The sequence below is a fragment of the Lepisma saccharinum genome, chromosome 5 (genome assembly GCF_977018435.1).
Source record: "Lepisma saccharinum chromosome 5, izLepSacc3.1, whole genome shotgun sequence".
Classification (NCBI taxonomy): domain Eukaryota; kingdom Metazoa; phylum Arthropoda; class Insecta; order Zygentoma; family Lepismatidae; genus Lepisma; species Lepisma saccharinum.
The window spans coordinates 84,312,852-84,332,249 of NC_139233.1; the positions used below are offsets into that span (position 1 = coordinate 84,312,852).

General features: G+C 37.3%; 1 protein-coding gene across 3 annotated transcripts in view; it reads left to right on the forward strand.

The window, feature by feature from the left end:
- Positions 1–19,398, forward strand: part of mv (lysosomal-trafficking regulator mauve) — a 488,369-nt gene that overhangs the window by 345,132 nt on the left and 123,839 nt on the right. For all 3 annotated transcript variants that reach the window (XM_083122737.1, XM_083122738.1, XM_083122739.1), the window contains exons 22-23: positions 11,087–11,344; positions 13,674–13,985. In XM_083122737.1, the coding sequence (XP_082978863.1) occupies positions 11,087–11,344; positions 13,674–13,985 (570 nt within the window). The remainder of the gene's footprint in view (positions 1–11,086; positions 11,345–13,673; positions 13,986–19,398) is intronic.

The window sequence follows — 19,398 nt, forward strand, 5'->3', positions numbered from 1 at the left end:
GTGAAAGCAAGATTTTCTCGTTCAATACATTCAGCCATTCACGTCTCGACAAAGGACCATGATAAACATTAGGATTTTTATCTCTATCTTACATTTGCCATAACTCTCATTTCCCACTTAATACATTGGCACACCTCCCTTGATGAACAGGAAGGGGAAAAATACACTTCTTGCATCCCCTACCAAGTAGGAATCCCCGTAGCCTTTGGTCTTGTATTGTCCTTGACAGTCTGGGAGAGGAGTCTTGGACAACTTGAAAGTTTTCTGTTTCCGATCTGCTTCAGGAAGATAGGACTTGCCCAACGTTATGCAAAGAACAAAAACAGGATTATTTAGCATTTACAAGCTGGTTAATGGGTACATTGCCCCTTCCCTTCTCTCCCATGCAAGGAACAAAAATAGAATTCCAAGTTCAGAGTCTCCTTGCATGATTACAATTCATAAGAAAACATGCATGGGAAGGGGTGGCACATGTTATGTTCACAGAAATCTTGAACTCCAAATTCTTTCAAACAAGTAGTTGTTAAAAATGTATAACTGAAGTCTTCTACTTTTAAACTTGTTGAATGAAATCTGGAAAAATCGTACATCCGAAAATAATATAACTGAAATATCATAGTACACAACCTTAGGGGAATTGGCAGGGACTGCCAGAAAAAGACATACTAATGAGAGAAACATACATCGCAAAACGTATAAATTTGATTTTACTGTAATTGGGAAAATGTCCACTATTAATTGAAGGGCTCGAGTGTAAAACATGATAAATGACATTTTGTTGATTTCTTACTTCATTAAGAAAAAAGGTTATTAGAAACTATACTGTAGAAAAATTGTTTTCTTGTTGTGTTTACCAATTTCAGAAGGCTTCACTTAGTCCAATGCAAAATGCATGACATGGCAATTTCACTCGAAAATTGAAGGATGGCACATTTTACTTTGTAACTCAAAAATAACCAAAATGTTACTTACTATGTTTTACACCCGAGCCCTTCAATTATATTGATGAGGAATTTTTTCATACAGTTAAGAATATTTTTTTCATTTAATTTTGGAATACCTGGAAAACATGAAAAATTATTGGGAATTTATTTGTCGCAGAAAAATTGCTTTGAAATCACATTATTAACTGCTTCTACTCTTGCATGTGGTTCTAACACTTGTAAAAGCAACAATACTTTGGTAGCACTGACATAACACTTAAAGACAAAAGTAAAATATGGAACATTCTTTAGTGACTAGCCTCTTCTGCTTGGAAGCCTCTGGGGATGGGTGGGTTTCAGGCATGCAGTTTTCAAATGTACAATGTTGAAAAAAAGTGGAAGAAGGAAAGCTCTTCAACATAGACACCCAAATAATTGCACTCTTGTGGGAGGAGAATCTTATTTATTCCTTTCCCAGAAACACAATCAGAAGGTAAAATAGAAGAATAAATTTTATATTAGTAGTGGCATAAAGCCGGTTCTGCAACCGAAAATGGGGCTCAGTGGGGCTCGCAGTGTTGCTAACTTGTAGCTTTTTACGATGAATATTTTACAGTGTAGCCAACTCATAGCCTTTTACGATGTACATTTTAACAGTATTGCTAGCTTATTGTAGCATTTTACGCTGTTTCGAAAATGGGGCTTGGTGAGGCTCGCAATGTTACCTACTCATGTTACTCTTTCACACCCAAATCTCAACTAACATCGTACTCTATTACAACCTAATCTAACCTAAATGGATGGTACCTTACCTTACTGTGATGTGTCTAACTTCTCGGATATTTAGCATTTGGTGAAAATCCCTATTTGCAACATTGGCAACTTATTGTCATGCTATTTCAAATAACCATGCCTATGAATCTGTTTGGGTTCAGGAAGCAGGCTATCATGGAGGCCCCGAGTCAAACTGCATTGTCATCAACAAACCCATAATTTCGACAATTGGACCAAACACCTCCCTTTTGAACTTAGAAACACCAAACTTGGACACCAAGACAATGCTAATGCAGAAAACTCGAACTCTCTCCAACCAACGGTTTCCGAGATAGACCCACTTCCTGTCGTCATTTTGGATTTTTGAGCATAGGTTGTATTGAGACTTTTACTCATATCCGAGTATATAATATAAATTCGCAAACAGATTTTGGCTAAGTCTTACCGCTTAGGCTGTAGATTTTTTAGGGGTATGTTATTTTATACATAGCATGCAGTTTAGAAAAAAATACACAAACCTCATCCATCTTATGCCAGGGACTGCATATTTTGTTTACAGTTTATAGTGGCATCACATTCCTTCACAAGATATCAAACTTGAGAGACTTGCAAGATAGCACATTACTAGATCTGTTTAAAAAATAATAATAATAGTCAGTCCGTATGACAATGCCTTTGTGACGTACACACAAAGTGTCTCTTGCTTGCTGTCCATGATGAAATTTTTATGCTGTTTAACCTAACAGGATTCGAATCTCTTGAGGGGCCAGGTACTGAGCTTTTTGCATTCTACATTTACAAACAATAATACCTTTGCTAGAAAGTGCAGTGCAATAAATGTCCTTTTTATCAATGTTTTTAAGTTATGCAATGAATTTGATATTATATTCATGTCCATTTTCAAGACTAGTTTTTATATACACAACCAACTCTGCAGATCGCTCCACTACTTTTTGACCATGACGTCGAGCATGAGAAGCTCATCGCCGTGGTCACCGCATTTTGTGTGCCCGAAGATGTCGTTAAGCATTGCTACTATGCTTATTTATTATAGGGTAGGTGATTCGCAACTCGATGAAGAGAGGGTTGAGTTTGTCGTAATCACCCAGAAGCTCGACATACAGGCAATCGTCGGTAGACACATTGTACGTGGTGGCGCTGTCCATCCTATAGTGCTTGATGCGATAAATATTCTTGCCAAAGGAAAACTTCACTTCACCCACATTCTTCGGATTCCCAATTATCTGAAGTTTGCCACTGATCGGAATTTTGTAAAAATTCAAGTTGTTGTTGAAGACTTAGAATGTTTTGCCGACGTTGTCATCATATTTCGTGCAAATGCTGTTGAGGTGAATGATTAACAGGCCACTTAGTTTGGACAACATGGACGGCAACAGGTTGAAGCTTGGCGATGCAGCCTGACTCGGTGCTTACATGACAGTTTACTTCCTGAACCTGAACAAGTTCATAGGCATGGTTATTTTTATGAACGCAAGTTGAAACACTATGACAGTAAGTTAGCAACGATGTGGTTGGTGGTGCATGCAGATTTTCGTCAACTGCTAAACATCCGAGAAGTTAGAGACAAGCCACATAGTGATAAGGTTAGATGCCATCCATTTTACGTTAGATTGGGTCGTAGGCAACAACAACACACTGATTCGGTTGCTAGGGTAACGTGAGCAGTCAGGTTGCCAGGGTAATGTAGTTCAAGTCGTAAAGAAGGAAGATGCTATCCCTTTAGGTTAGATAGAGTCATAATAGAGTATGATTGATGTTAGTTTAGATTAGGGTATAAAACAGTACATAACTCGCCAAAACACTGATTCGTAAACAGCTACAAGTTGGCAACACTACCAGTGAGGTTAACTACTCCGTAAACAGCTGTGTGCCCTCAAAATATACATCATAATTGGCTACGAGTTTTCAACATTGCCAGTCGGGTTAACACATCGTAAATAGCTGTGAGCCACGAAAATATACATCGTAAACGGCTATAAGTTGGCATCACTGCCAGTGAGGTTAACATACATCCTAAAAGGGCATAGCTTTTTAAAATATACATCGTGAAAGGCTACGCTGAGTTGGCAACACTGCCAATGAGGTTAACATACATCGTAAACGGCTATAAGTTGTCAACACTGCAAGCACCTCTGAGAACCATTTTCGGTAGGTCAATCAGCTTTATGCCACTACTCTACAAAAGTGGGTGTACAGCCTAAGCGATAAGACTTAGCCAAAATCTGTTTGCGAATTTATAATATGTACTCGGATATGAGTAAAAGTCTCAATACAACCTATACCCGAAAATCCAAAATGGCAACAGGAAGTGGGTTTTATCTCGGAAACCGTTGGTTGTAGAGAGTTCGAGTTTCTGCATTAGCATTGTCTTGGTGTCCAAGTTTGGTGTTTTTAAGTTCAAAAGGGAGGTGTTTGGTCCAATTGTCGAAATTATGGGTTTGTTGATGACAATGCAGTTTGATTCGGGGCTTCCATGATAACTTGCTTCCTGAACCCAAACACATTCATAGGCATGGTTATTTCTTATGCACGCGAGTTGAAATAGCATGACAATAAGTTGCCAATGTTGCTAAATATCCGAGAAGTTAGCCACATCACAGTGAGGTAAGGTATCATCCATTTAGGTTAGATTAGGTTTTAAGAGAGTACGATGTTAGTTGAGATTAGGGTGTGAAAGAGTAACATGAGTTGGTAACACTGCTATACCAAGCCTCATTTTCGAAACAGCGTAAAATGCTACAATAAGCTAGCAATACTGTTAGATGTACATCGTAAAAGGCTATGAGTTGGCTACACTGTAAAATATTCATCGTAAAAAGCTACAAGTTAGCAACACTGTGAGCCCTACTGAGCACCATTTTTTGTTGCAGAACCGGCTTTATGCCAGTATTTATATTTTACACCAAGATTTAACTTTCGTGAGATTTTGTGGCTTCTGCAATAAACTAAAGTGAAAAAAAATTGAAATAGTTCATAATAAAAGAACAGTATTGTATTATCCAAAAATACTAATGGAAAAGTACCCTATTCTAGCAGTAAATTAGGTAAACATTGTTTTATTGTAGGTACTATGTCTAGATGTGTGTCCTACTGTCACAAACTTTTTTTTTTTCCGTGTACTAAATGGGGATTAAAGAGGGTTTTGTAAATATTTAAAAGAAACAAGTTTTTTGGGTGGGAAATTTTAGTTTTTTTGTATCTGCATTTTTTTAAAAAAAATTTAAATTATGTTTTCTGTAAGAGTAATCTTTTGTTGTACTTAAATTTAGGTAACTAGGTTACATAACCCATTCCTAGAACAATAGTCTACCTAGGAATACCTTTTTTGCTATTGCATGATAAACTACGTGACATTTTTCAACTATAATTTGCATGCTTGTAGGTGCATAGCAGTGTTGCATTTTGGAATTTTTCTTTTCATTTTGGTTTAATGTGTTAGGCTGTGGGGTCTTCCTAACAAGTGATTTCCTGTATCTTCCAATTATGTTTGTATAGTAGAAATGAAATATCAATATTGCACTTCGCATGGCAGCCCTCATCCAAAGTAAGGCAAACTTCAACTCTCTACGTTGAATATTTCTCATCCTACCATTCTATGATTTTGTAAAAAAAAACATTTCCATTCATTTGAAAATCTCTTGCCTTAAAATTGATATCAACTATAAAATAAAACCAGCTTTTGACAAATAACCAATGCTAGTATTGCATTGTGATTCGATCATACATTCTTATGTATAAAAATGAACACAAGAGACACAATTAAAATATCATTTGTAGTTTTGGAGACATTACACATTAATTGCTGTCACTTGGTGCTTGTATATATTTGGAGTGGCTGTCTGAACAAGCTTACAGGCAGTATTGCAGTATATTGACCAGCTATCTGCTGGACATTAATCCACTTGTTTTTACAGATAATAACAATCAGTGGTGTATTCTGAAAACTTGACCTGGTTTACCGCAATAATTCTTATTTATTGTATATATTTTTTATATATTAATTAGATATAATAGAAATAAGACACCAATACAGGCATGCAAGTAAAACCAAAACAGAAGTCTTAACAATAACCCATGACATAACAGTCCTTGAGGGCCATTGCCCACCTACTGTCTGCCGACCTCACTCCCACCAAGATCATCCTACCAGTTATGGGGTTACATGTGGTCAGCACGACAAACCCCTAGTCGTCATTGTAGGTTTTCTATGACCGGGTTATGCTACTCATTTGTGGCTCCTCAATTTCCTCATGATGGTGGGGGCCATCGGTCCCATACACAGGCCGAAATCTCAGGAAAGTTGATATGCTTCCCCCAGGAGACTCGAACCTGCACCCGTCCCGTAACTGGAACCAAAAGCTTGCACCTGAGACTGCATGGCCATGGTGCAGGATGGCAATTTCTATATAGTATGTGAAAAGAGTTGATTTACTGCTGGTAAACCAGGTAACATGAGAGAATATGCCATTGATAACAATTCTACATTGTTTGTCCTACCTGTATTAGACCAGAAGTGCAAAGAGAAATGCTGCATCCATTTAATTAAAGTAATTACAAAAATTTACATTTCATGGACTCAAAAGTTTAAAACATTGAATGAGCTAAGAAAAGGAAAAGAACATGTCAAGACTTCAGAGAATCAGCCATGACAGTCCTGGCTGGTTTTAAAGAGCCACAACATATTCTGGCACATTAAGAAATTTTCGTAATGCAAAATTTTTGTTTGGTTTTTGAAGAAAATAACCACAATGTTTCCCAATGTTATGAAAATACTAAATCACATCATTGTCATTTCCATTTACAATCATGATACTATGCGAGACATGTTTCAACCTGTTGAAAGGTTATTTTTGATTATGTTAGTTCTCATAGCACATTTTGCTAACCACTCTACCATGGTTAACCTAAGGTAATAACTGTACCTAACTAAAATAACCATTTGACAGGTAGATACATGTCTTTCATCATATCATGATTGTTAAAGGAAATGATCATATGGTTTATTATTTCAATAGACTAATGCCAGAATGTATTGTGCCTCTTTATAAAACAGATGGGATGTGAAGTTTCATGTCATGGCTGATTCTCTAAGGCCACAGTGCCTTCTGGTCATTTTTTTCCTCATTCAATGTTTTGAAACTTTGAGTATAATTCACACACACTGAAACAATAACACTCAATTACAGGCTACTTTAGAGACATATTGGATCAGTTAAATTCATTGACAATTTTAACCAGTGCACTAATGTGCCTATATTGTTCCGTACTAATAGAATACATGCTATTTTGTCCCATCTTGATTATACCTATGGGTTCAATACTGGGTGCAGGCTCATAGTGGTTCGGATTCAATTTAAAACTGTAGGTCCAGTCCTGATTAGCCTTTCTGTTCGTAAAGTGGACTTGAAACAACAAATCAAGCAATCGATTATACCTAGAACCACGTATTTATGGTGAATAGAAGAAGAAGATTTTGGTACAAAAACTGAGCACATTTCAGAATCAAAAGTGGCATATAAAATAGCATTTCAGTGTTAAAATGGTGAATATAACCCCAAATTTGATTTTGAAAACTACATTTATTACACAAAATAAATATTTCCCTTCTAATTGTACATTTATGTAGTTATCAGAGTATAAGTTTATTCCTGTGAAAAGGAATCCTTTTGTAAGAATAACAATGACAAGTATACTACTGATCCGATATAAAATTCCAATTTGTTCATTGACAACCTTAATAAATGTATGCTACAGGCGCGGCTCGTGCATACATTCACTGAAGTGATGTGACATATATTCACTTTCCGCAAAATATACTTCCTTCGCCCAACAAAAGGATGGGGGAGGGTTTAAAAGCTTTGTCAAGAATTATTTTTATCTGGGAGTATAAGGTTTTGTTGTAGGGGTGTGCGAATAAATTTAGGGCTGAAACTACAATAAATTGTGCCTTTATGAAAAAAGTTGAGTTTTGTTGGAATATCATGGACGTCCTCAAGTAGGGGCAAGTAATATATTTTTTCCCCACGAGGAGCAAAAAAACACTCCTTCAGTCTGAAGTTACTGCAACGCTTTTATAATAATTACCAAAAGTTACTGTGACTGAAATTAAATTATATGCGTGTAATATATAATTTTTGGTTTACATTCAATTTCCATGGGGGGCGGCCCCCTTTTCCCCTTCCGGACGTCCATGCTGACTAATCAGAACTGGTCCTACATTTGTTAAAGGGAAATGGCAACTAATGGCATGCGCATACTAGAAATCGAACCTGAGACCCTTTCATTTATACGCGACAGGTTTGTTCAAATTTGGGGCTGGTCGACCAGCACACGCTTTTTTTCAGTGGACAAGGAAGTTTGTTTACGTTAATTATGTGCATTTCTATCGGTCATTTCTTACCTGCGCGGACAGCAACGCCTACACTGCATCAAATGACATAACCTAGGTAAAGTCCATCCCTCGTTTCACTCGCAGCATCACTTAATACTTTCCAACAAGTATCCAAGCACTTCAAAAACTAAAAAACTTGAGACTTTGACACCGAGCGACAGCGAGTCACGTCTTCGCGCTATTCTTTCTCTTTCGCGAACCCGAAGTGTTTCCACCTTTAAGGAAAAACCTCTGAATGCATGCACAAGGTATTTTGGTAATGTATCTCCTTTATTTTAATTCATCGCATCTAATTCCAGTTTCTATTTGTTTCCACTCATCCATCTCTGACACAATCTTGCATTTATTCCAAGAAGTTCGGTGCAAAAATGATACAAGAGAAGATTGAATATGTAATGTGTGCGCTTCAAACTTGAACCGCACACAGCAACACTGGAAGGGAGGAAGCAGCGAGAAAGGAGCCTTGTCCCGCGGCTTCTGCGAGAGAACGAACTGCGCATGACCGTTGGGTAGAGACATAGGTTCTGGAATCTCATCTCCCATGTATTTTGTCCTATACCCTCCTAGCGCTTCTGCTCCCGCACGAAGCTTTCACAATGGCACGAGCTGTCCTGTGGGGGTTCAACTGAGGGTCTGTATCAGGGCGGCCGATTCGCGGTTTCTTCTTCTCAGCAAGAGAGTTCGCCGTGTTACGGGCACAAATACATGACTTATTGTGTAGAATTTTTAGCGAAATAATGTGAAAATTTAAAGACATTGTTCATTGTTCATTCTCGAGGTGATTATCGTATATTACTGGGGGTTCACTGATCCTGTGCGCTATAGGGCCAACCGTGCCTGGTATGCTACCAATTGAGACAAGCTTTAGCAATGCACAAGAAGCTCCATATTAAGACATTTACATTAAATAACATGCACAATGAAGATTGTATGTTTATATCCATAAAATTATAACAAAATTGCATAATATTGCACAAAATTGTAAGATATTTAAAGATATATCGGATCAGTAAAAGTATCAGTAAACCGATACACAGCCAATACCGATAGAATATCAATAGAGGCACATATTTTTGGTAATTAAAAAAGCAATATTTCGGTACAAAAACAGAGTTGATTTCGGGTTCAAAAGCGGTAAATAAAATGAAATGTCGGTGTTATAGCGGTGAATAATCACATGAAAAGTGCTATATAAAATGACATTTTGGTTTTAAAATTGCGAATATAATCCTAAGTTTGATTTAAAAACTGCACTTATTACACAAAATAAAATTATCCCTTATCCCTTCTAATAGCACATTTATGAAGTTACCAGAGTATTAAGTTTATTCCTGTGTAAAGGGGTTTATTTTTGCTTCTCAAATATTTACAGCAGAATTAATCAATTTTCCGTGAATTGCATAACTCACAGGATACTTCAGACTTCAGAAAGTGTCGCGTCGGTATATAAACAGTAAATTTCGTGTTTAAGAGTTAATTTCGCTTTTTGCAGTTCATTTCGCATTATTTCGTGACAAAACATGGTCACAAAATGCATCTCACACCTTTTAAAAACATGAAAAATTAACACTACAATGTGTTTTTTCACATTTCGTTTTTTCGTCAAAAACGAAATATGCATGCCCCTAAATATCAATTAATCTGTCTTTCCCTATAAGCACCATTCATTCAGATATTCTGATATTGGATTAATTTTCAGTATCTTTCAAGGAAAATAGTCACAGTGATAAGTGAATTATATGCCACGCAAAGTACACTCTCTTCTTTCACACTAAAAGTTGTCAGTAATGTACGAGTTTTTGTGCTGTTTCCATGTACCTGTTTGCGAGTGCATGTCAAAGTCTAAAAATGCAAATTTTGTGTCCCCTAATGCTCTATTTCTGTACTACTAATCCATTCTCTGGCCTTCTTTACAATTTTCACAATTTAAATCTCTGTGTAAATTATAAGTGTTCATTCCATGCATACTGCAACCAACTTCTTATTACTATTGGATACTCTTGGACACTTTAACATGGATTCCATCTCCCTGCAATCAATGGAACTAATTCAACTGTTCATTAGTGATCACGTGTCCAAGGGTCCTCAATACCAATGAGAAGCTACAGTATACCTGGGATGAACATTACAAACTTACATAGAGATATACATTGTGGAAATTATAGGGAGCCAAGAAGTGGCTAGGTAGGTCTGTTGGCACGGACTGGCACAGACCCACACTTGATCCCTGGTTGATCCACAGTTTTAACATAAATTTTCAGTAAGTTGTAATGGAAAAGAGAACCTGATGATTCAAATCAAAACATTGACGTTTCACTCATATCTTGTGGGTGTGTGAATTACTCACAATTACAGAACAGTAAGCATTCTAAAAAAATATATAAAAAAATATATTTAAGAAATTCTAAACTTATTTTATTTACGATTAGTGAGTATGTACTAATTCCAAACAACGTTTCAGGAATCAACTGTTCCCTTCATCAGGTTCCTTCTTGACAGGATTGGGCAAGTTTTTAGAATTCCTTTTCTACCATTTTATTCCTATATCGTTTTTCCTTGTTTTTAATTCAATTTGACGTGACTATGAAGTGATCTCGCTAGTCAAGGGAACAGTTGATTCCTGAAACGTAGTTTGGAAATAGTACATACTCACTAATCGTAAGTAAAATAACTTTAGTATTTTTTAAATATATTTTTTAAAATATTTTTTTAGAATGCTTATTATATTGAAGTTCTAACGCTTGGGAACCAGGATCTTCTTCATAACCACATAGGGAAGTGGAAGAGGTGGGGTTTGATGAAGGTTCAAGCTGAAACTGTTCAAGTTTTTACAGTGTGATCCTGAAATTGACCAGAAGATTGAAATGTTGGCATCATACATATGTTTATCTTGTGTTTTATTCATCATAAGAAGCATGGTAATGGAGACAAGAATTGTATGCATAAATTTTATTTTAAATTTTCTTGCCTTATGCAGAGAGATTCAGGAGAATGGGAAGTGATGTCGTGGAATTTCAGTGCTCTGAAGGACAAGATGCTGGATGACACTGAGAGCGAGAAGTGGACTAATTCCCAGACTCTGGTAGTGGAAGGGTTGCTCCTGCTGCTGAGTGACACCCTCCTCATCCTGCCTGACAGCATGAGCCACCAAGTCCTGAACCATGTGGTAAAAGTAGAGACCTTGCTGGTCATGGCAAATCACTCTGATGTAAGAATTCGAACAGCAGTGGTGAAGGTAAGAATACATATTTTAAAGGAAAACTCAGCTCCTGTTTCTTGCAATTGAATGTTTATATCAAAACTTTATAACTATTGAACAACTTTAAAATTGTTACAGTGTTCAAATAGTTGTGTCCACAATGCCAGTATTTGTACAAAGTGGTGTCAGTTCAGCCCTAGTTGTGGTAAATCTCAAGGAAATTTTGATTTTGACCATGGTGTCTTCTTATTATTTAAAAGATCAGAAATCATGATATTACAACAAGTATTTGTACAAGTATGACAGTAAAATATTTCTTACGTCATGTGCCAGCAACATACTTGTTAGAAACAACACAAAACACACAAACAGCAAAAATGCAATTCTGTGGTAAATGGTGGTTGGTTTGCATGATGTGTTTGGCCAACCCAGAAGAACTTTCTTTCCTGTGTATGTATCCTATGTGGTTTGCGAATCTGTCTGATCGGTCTTTTGCATTGACCTATATATTTCCTGTTGCATTCACATGTAATGCTGTAGATTCTGGAGTTCATTAAAGGATCTTTGTCGTATGTTTTGAAGCTTTCTAAGCTTTGGCATATGGATTTTCCAGGTTTCTATGCTACTTTGTACTTCAGTTTCTCTAGGATGCGTTGGAGTTTGGTGGAAAGACTTGGTACAAATGGGATGCCTAACCATATTCTGGAGTCCTCTTCTTCATTTGCGGGATGATTCCTTCCTGTTTTTTCCTCGTGTTTCACTTTTTTCAGGTTCTGCTCCATAATGCTGGGACTGTGCAGAAAAATGTAAGTATAAAGTAGCATACAAACACGGAAAATCCATAGGCCAAAGCTTTGCAAGCTTCAAAACTTACGACAAAAGTCCTTTAATGAACTCCGGCATCTACTGTATTAAATGTGAATGCAACAGAAAGTACATAGGTCAATGCAGAAGACCGATCAAAGACAGATTTGCAGACCACATAGGATACATACGCAGGAGAGTAAGTTCTTCTGGGTTGTCCAAACACATCTTAGAACCCAACCACCAATTACCGCAGAATTGTGTTTCATTTTTGGCACAGGCTAAATAAAAAATTGAACAAGATGTTAAGAACGGTGTACAGATGATGAAAAACACAAATAATCTCAACGATGCTGTATATGGAAATCTTTATTTGTCATGTCATAACAGAGTTAAACTTAAAAACCCATCTTCTTCAGCCACTAATCTCGACAAACAAGAACTTACCAACACTGCAAGACTGCAATGACATCTTCCGGAAGATACAGCAAGTAGCGCCAGCAGAACTTCAACTTCAACCGCGTGCCCTTCATCATTTCTCAACCAGCCCTAATGATGATACCGAGATGAAATTGAAAGCTTGGACTAACTCTTAGTGTTTTTTTATCGTGCTGTTTTTGTGTTGTTTTTAACAGATATTTATACAAGTGTTGAAGCTCCCATGTAGATGAAGAAGTAAAAAGAAAAGTGGCAAAGGTAAGGGTACATTCATGATAAAGTTTTTTGTGTAGTACCATCTCCGCTCCAGAGGCCATACCCTTAGTGAATGAAGGCAGTGAGCCTTCAAAATTAATCGGAGAAACTATCCAATTGTGCAACATGGATACATGAAATTTCACATAGGTAAAGGTACATATTACAAGTTTATAAAAAGTGTTAATGTATTGTAAATTATTTAAAATTAATTCAAATAAAGCAAAAATACATCTGTCTGGGTTGAAGTGCACCTCGGCCCAGATAGAGAATACTTCACATGATTTTCTGATTTCTTTCGTTTTTACATTATGGATGATGGGGAATTTATTTGTTTTTCATTTTTGTGTTATCTCTCTTCAACGTGAATTAGTTAATTGCAATCTTGGGGATGATTGTTGAAATAGACTAAGGATCAAACACAACAAAACATCCTGTCTGATCCAGGATTCAAACCTAAAACAATGGAATCATTGTATGCTATGCTAATCTCATATGTAGTTAGGAATTCAGTTAGGGAAATGTACAAATAGAAACTATATGTAAAAGAGAATACAAATATTACTGTATCAATCTAATTTGGTGACAATTTGCCTCATTTTAATTGTGTGAAATATACATTGTATTTAAGTCATTATAATATTATTATTATATTTCGTAATCATATTTCATTAGATGCAAATGAAACCTCAACCTCTCTTTCTGTGTATGCACAAGGGAGTCCAATTTCATTACTATACTAAATGTAAATGATAGTCATTTTAGTTGATCTCATTGTTGATACTATGCTAACTTTTTAAACTGATTTTTCAATGATTAGGTAGATAACGAATTAAATGAAACAGACCATGTTTTTCTTCTTCTTAAGGTTTTGGGGTCCTACCTCCATCGTTCATCAGATGAAGAATTAAATAAGTTCCTGAAGATGAAAGGCTTTTATTTGTTGGCAAATCAACTTAGTTTGTATCCTGCCACCCCAGATTTGGTAGAAGCATGCGTTTGCTTGATCACAAGGTGCCGCGTCAGTTTAAAAGAACAATCGGAGATGCCAACCTTGTCAGAGTTAACATTCCTGCAAATAGCCAGCTTCCCTCCAATATTGTCCGTGTTACCCCAATGCACCCATGATATTTCGCTCTTTCTGAATATTGTAAGATTCATTCAGAATGTTTTTCTAAAGGTGAGTACTTCATGTTCTTATTCTTTTCATTGTTGTTTTTTGTACCTTTATGTGTAAACTATGGGTTTAAATTAGTACTATATCCGAATAAGTGTTCTCAGGTTATCAGCCAGGTTAAATCGGCATTAGCTTCCAACATTTCGAGCACATACATTGCTCTCATCATCAGGGAATGAAAAAAATTAGACCAGTGTAGGGTTAAATACACGACAGCACTGCTTCTTTAAGGTTGAGTGTCCTTACAATTCTTTGTTGTCCTTGCTCATGGAATTGAGTTTGCACTTGCCCTGTTTCCCGGAATCATTCGAAAAGTCTCCGAAACATGGTGTGCGCTAGCCAGTTCCTCTACCGTACACTCCATTGAACTGATTGCAGCCATGCCACTTGTGCTTCTAGACTACACACGTTGAGTTTGACGTTACGTCTTCTCCAGGGCATGCAAAGTGAATTATTTCCCCTTTCTTTTATGGTTCCCCTCTGCGTTGTGTGTGGTTGTTCTGCCCTTCGAAGGTTTTGGCTTGTAACTTTTGACAGGCATTTCCGGACCAGGGTTCCCTATCTCATTTTGTTGCATTTGTTCCCTTCAATGATCCCTGACAGTCTGTAACACGGCCACAGAAACACCCTGTATATAGTTTATTTTTCAAAATTAAATGCCATATTATTAAATAAAAAACAAGTCAGTACTTACATGTGGCTTAACAGGTTCTTTCTAAAAACTGATGTTTTGCACCCGTTGCTAGATCCTTAGGGTAGTACAAAGAAATCACATTAAAAGGATACAAGCAGAGTGAAACATGGTTTAAAGGAAAAAAGCCATTAGATTAAACACTGCATCGTGGCCACCAACTGCCTTGTGTAAAAGATGCATGTCACTATCTACTGCTGTGCAGCACTGACTCTGCAAAGCATCAGACTTATCAATCATCCTTGTGATCTCACCTGGTGGAGTCTGTAACAATCAAATTAAATAGGACAAAAATTGCATAATAGTCCAGAACCAATACCAAAGTTGATGTGTGTCTATGGGCCAATACAAGAGGCATTGGTATCAGAAAGTATTGTTTCGAATTTAAAAATCAGTGTGCTGGCCATCTCACAGCATCCACATGACTGCTGCATGACACTTTCACAGAGTCTATTTAACCTCTAAATTATGCAAAGTGCACAATTTTATTTAAGTTTCAACATTCAGTGGTAAAATTAAATTTCATAATAAATTATAGCTGTGTTATTGTTTCAATTAACTCTTATGTTATTCATCAAATATTTTAAAGCAAGACTATTGTAGATCGATGTGGGATAATGGGAATGATATACTTATTTATAAATATTCGGAACACAGCTTTTTGTTGTTACAACGTTCAGGCATCCTTATTGGTGGGAATCTGTGAGAATACCAGCTTGCTATGTGTAGAGCCACATATTTCTGGCAATTAAAAGATCAAGATTTTGGTACTAGTACTTGGCACATTTCAGGATCAAATGCAGTAATATAAAATGGTGAATATAACACAACTTTTAATTAAAAAACTAAACTGATTACACATACAATTGTTTTCCTTCAAATAGCACATTTTTATCTAGTTGACAGAGTACAGTCAACTCTCGATTCTACGACCCCGGGTATAACGACCCCCTCGAAGTAACGACCCTTTTCTCGGGAACCGTGAAAAATTTAGAAAAAAGTTGAAAAATTTCGAAAAAAAAAATTGAAAAATTGAAGGAAATCGGCCGAAAAATGCATTTTTTTTTCATTCCCTTCACGAGCGCTCTACCGCTCACAATTGGGTCTGAACTAAAAATAGACACCACCACTCCATGCTTGAGTGATATCCAATAGCACTTGACCTCTGCCCCTCCCCTCCCTCAAGCGCACCAATGTTACCCTGCACCCGACAGCTGCTACCCAACGCGCCAGTCTTGTTTTGCCACGCTTTCTCTTGGATACGGGAGAAGAGAAGATCGAATGTGCTTGGATGTTATTTTAAATCGACCTTGACTTGTTTCCTTGTCCTAAGAGCTGCTGAAAACTCGCAGGTGAGGGGGGGGGGGGGGAAGCAGCCCGAAATGACTGCTGGACTTGCAGTCTTTGCCAATGTGTATGGCAGATCAAGCTCTTTCATCGATAAATACACCACCTTGAGAGATAAGATCGCAGGAATGTTCCAAAATACAGATGCGTGGCACCTGGAAGTCTGGCCCATCTGTCCAGCTCTGACCTAGATTTCAGTAGGTTCCCGTGAGTGAGCAACTCTCGACCTTGTAGCCGACAACTTCCAGTAACCGCTTTCATTCAAAACGTGTTCTTTGTTCCCTGCAACACTTCATAAAAAAGCGAAACTGTTAGAGATAATCAAAGCCACATAGGCGAACTAAAGATCGTCACCCAGCTTAATGTATTGTCATCCAGGTTTCCACAAAAGTTTACTTCGATCTTACGTGCATCATAACTCCCGTTTCCCACTTCATACGTTATCCTAATTGTGTCGTAATATCTGCCAAAAAAGTGTTCCGTTGGCTGACTGACTTCTCCCCTTTTTCCTGTCAGCAAAGGGGAGAGGGGCGATTTTCTTGCTCGTGTGCGCACACGGGCTGATTACAGGCGAGGGTGGAAGTGGACCCACCCCTCTTCCTTTAACGTCTAAAATGGGGCAACCAGTTCTGGATATATTCTTGAAAACGAACATAAACAGAATAAAAAATTAACCCTACCCCCCTTTTCCGAGCTTATTCTCCACCACTGGTGTGCACGGCACCTTCCCCCTTTTCCCAGCTCATTCTCCGCCACTGGTGTGCACAGCAATGTTGATAATTGCAGAATTCAGGTCTTTTTTTATGCTGTTGTCTGCATAGGAAATATTACCCGTATTATTGTCTGTTGCCTGGTAAAACGTAAAGTAAGGGACATTTCTTTCTTCTTTACACTACTGTTAAAAGTTCCGTCTTCGACAGTTGCGTTATCTTTAAAATGCTGGTATTTTTCTCTTCCACCACCTGTTCCTCGAACTTCCAGCCGGTCTCCTTTGTTCTGACGATGCAGCTGGCGCCAGTGTTTTGTCTAGCGTCTGCAAAGCTCTTGCTTGCCGATAACAGCAATGACTCATCCAGCGCGAAGGACCGCTTTTCTTCAGAACCATTCAGAATGGTCGCTGAGATCGATTAAAAATACATTATTCAAGTGGAAAACTTTTGGAGGAGTGGGTGTTTGACATCGGGAATACTCCTAAATCCAACATTAAATCATCAATTAACGTGAGAGTAAATAACGATATACCATTTTGATATGAAAAAGTGCACAGTTTCATGACGTGTCCTAGAATACGCATTGGGTGAAGACAGATCGCAAGTTGCACGTTTCGTTTTTCACACTGGATTACAATGCAAGTCAAGGAAGGAGTTTGGACTGCTCCCTTGAATGGGGAAGGGGGGAGGGTGAATGAAGTTGGTTGAAGCAAAGAAAACCTGTTTTTTTTTTTTTTTGCGATGTATTTTACACAGCCGAACCAGAATGAAAATTACAGCCCCGCCTTTTTTTTTTCTTCTTTTTTTTTTGTCTGGTGCCTATAAAGGTTGTGTTGTTTCTCCCGAGAGATCTAATCTTACCAGTTAATCTTGTAACAGACAATGCTCCACTAGACATGTATAAAATCCAACATTCATTCTGCCCGATTATCTCCCGACTTTTGCTGGCGCCAGTGTAACTGGTGTCAAGATTCTTTGAGTTTCGCTTTCAATAAGTGAGAGATTGTTTTCCTTTCCATAGGTCTCGGTGCAAAGGGGTTTCTCATGAACTATAATTGTAAGAATTTCCTAGAAAAGCAACGACTGTGCACAATTGAAAGAAAGTAACATTATTTTTTGTGAAAACGTTTTCATGTTCTATTTTCCTTCTCACAACACGCATCCTGTGCATAACAGGTTGTATAACTACCAGGATAAATGGTGTTACCATCTCCTATGCATCTTTGTGTCCGTTTGAGCTCCCTTTAAGCAGAAAATTGGGGCAAATTCCAATAACGACCCCTTCGAAATAACGACCCTTTTCCCGGGAACTGTGAAAGGTCGTTGAATCGAGAGTTGACTGTATTAAGTTTATCCATGTGTAAAGAAGTCCATTCTTGCTTCTCAAATATTTACAGAAGAATTAATCATTTTTTCATGATCTGCATAACTTGCAGGACAATATAGACTTCAGAAAGTGTTGTGTCAGTAAATAAAATCTAAATTTCATGTTTAAGAGTTCATTACACATTTGTTAGTTCATTTCGCATGATTTTGTGACAAAACATGGTAGGAAAATGCATATCACATTTTCAGAAAGATAAAAAATAAACATTACAGTGTGTTATTTCACACTTTGTGTTTCCGTAAAACGAATTATGCACGCCTCTAGCTGTGGGCATTGGTTTAAAGTTGATTCACTCAGCCCTACTTATATTGCTTATAAAACATTTAAATTTTCTATTACAACGTATTGAAGAGGTACATGAAAACTGTTACTCGATCAGGGATCGAAACAGGTTCTTTAATATTTTGATTGAACTACCAAGTCAACTTCTGGTCTTGCTACAATTTCTGCTGGAAATTCATGCCCATTCCAGGTATATACTTCAATTCATTTAGTTGATTTACCAATTAACATGTTTTCAAACCAAAGATCAATCTCATTGCACGAGAGACTATATGTTGGCATTGCTTGCAAGAGTGCTAAGTCTTACTTTGACACAATCTATACCTGTGCAACATGGACATCACAGTTTGTGAGAAACACGAGCCAAGACTAGAGAATTTGAAACGAGAGGACACTTTTCACCTGTTGTAAAAATGATGGTTAAAATAAGTTACATGTCTTATTATCATCGTTTAACTAAATAGTAGTTGCATTTGAGAAAAACAGTTTGATAGTTCTATTCTGTATCTGGGGTTTGGTTTTTATTATAAAAAACAGTCGAAAATAATTTACACCTTTTCATTTATGCTTACATAGCAATAGTGAACATGCATTGGGAACCAATAAGAAGTACTGTCTCTTCTTGCTGCATGTTGAGATGTGATAATCAACAGGAAGAAAATTTCTAATTACACTGATTTTTATTACTTTGCACCTTCACCATGATGTGTACCATTAATGGACTGTATGATTGCTAGGCATTTGCCTTATACTGAAAAATACATGTTATTTACTATTCAAAATCAAATGTACTTCTACTCATTTCCTCTTTCAACTCCATTGGGGAATCACCACTTGTAATAAGAAGTGTACTGACCGACTATATGAAAACATGTGAAAGGATCCCATTCCAATTTGTAAGAAATGGTCGTCCTATTTCTGCCCAAATCACCTCTCCCTTCTGCTACATTGCGATGGGTTTCAGGAGCTGTACTTTTAGGTTTGAGCTTGACTTATTGG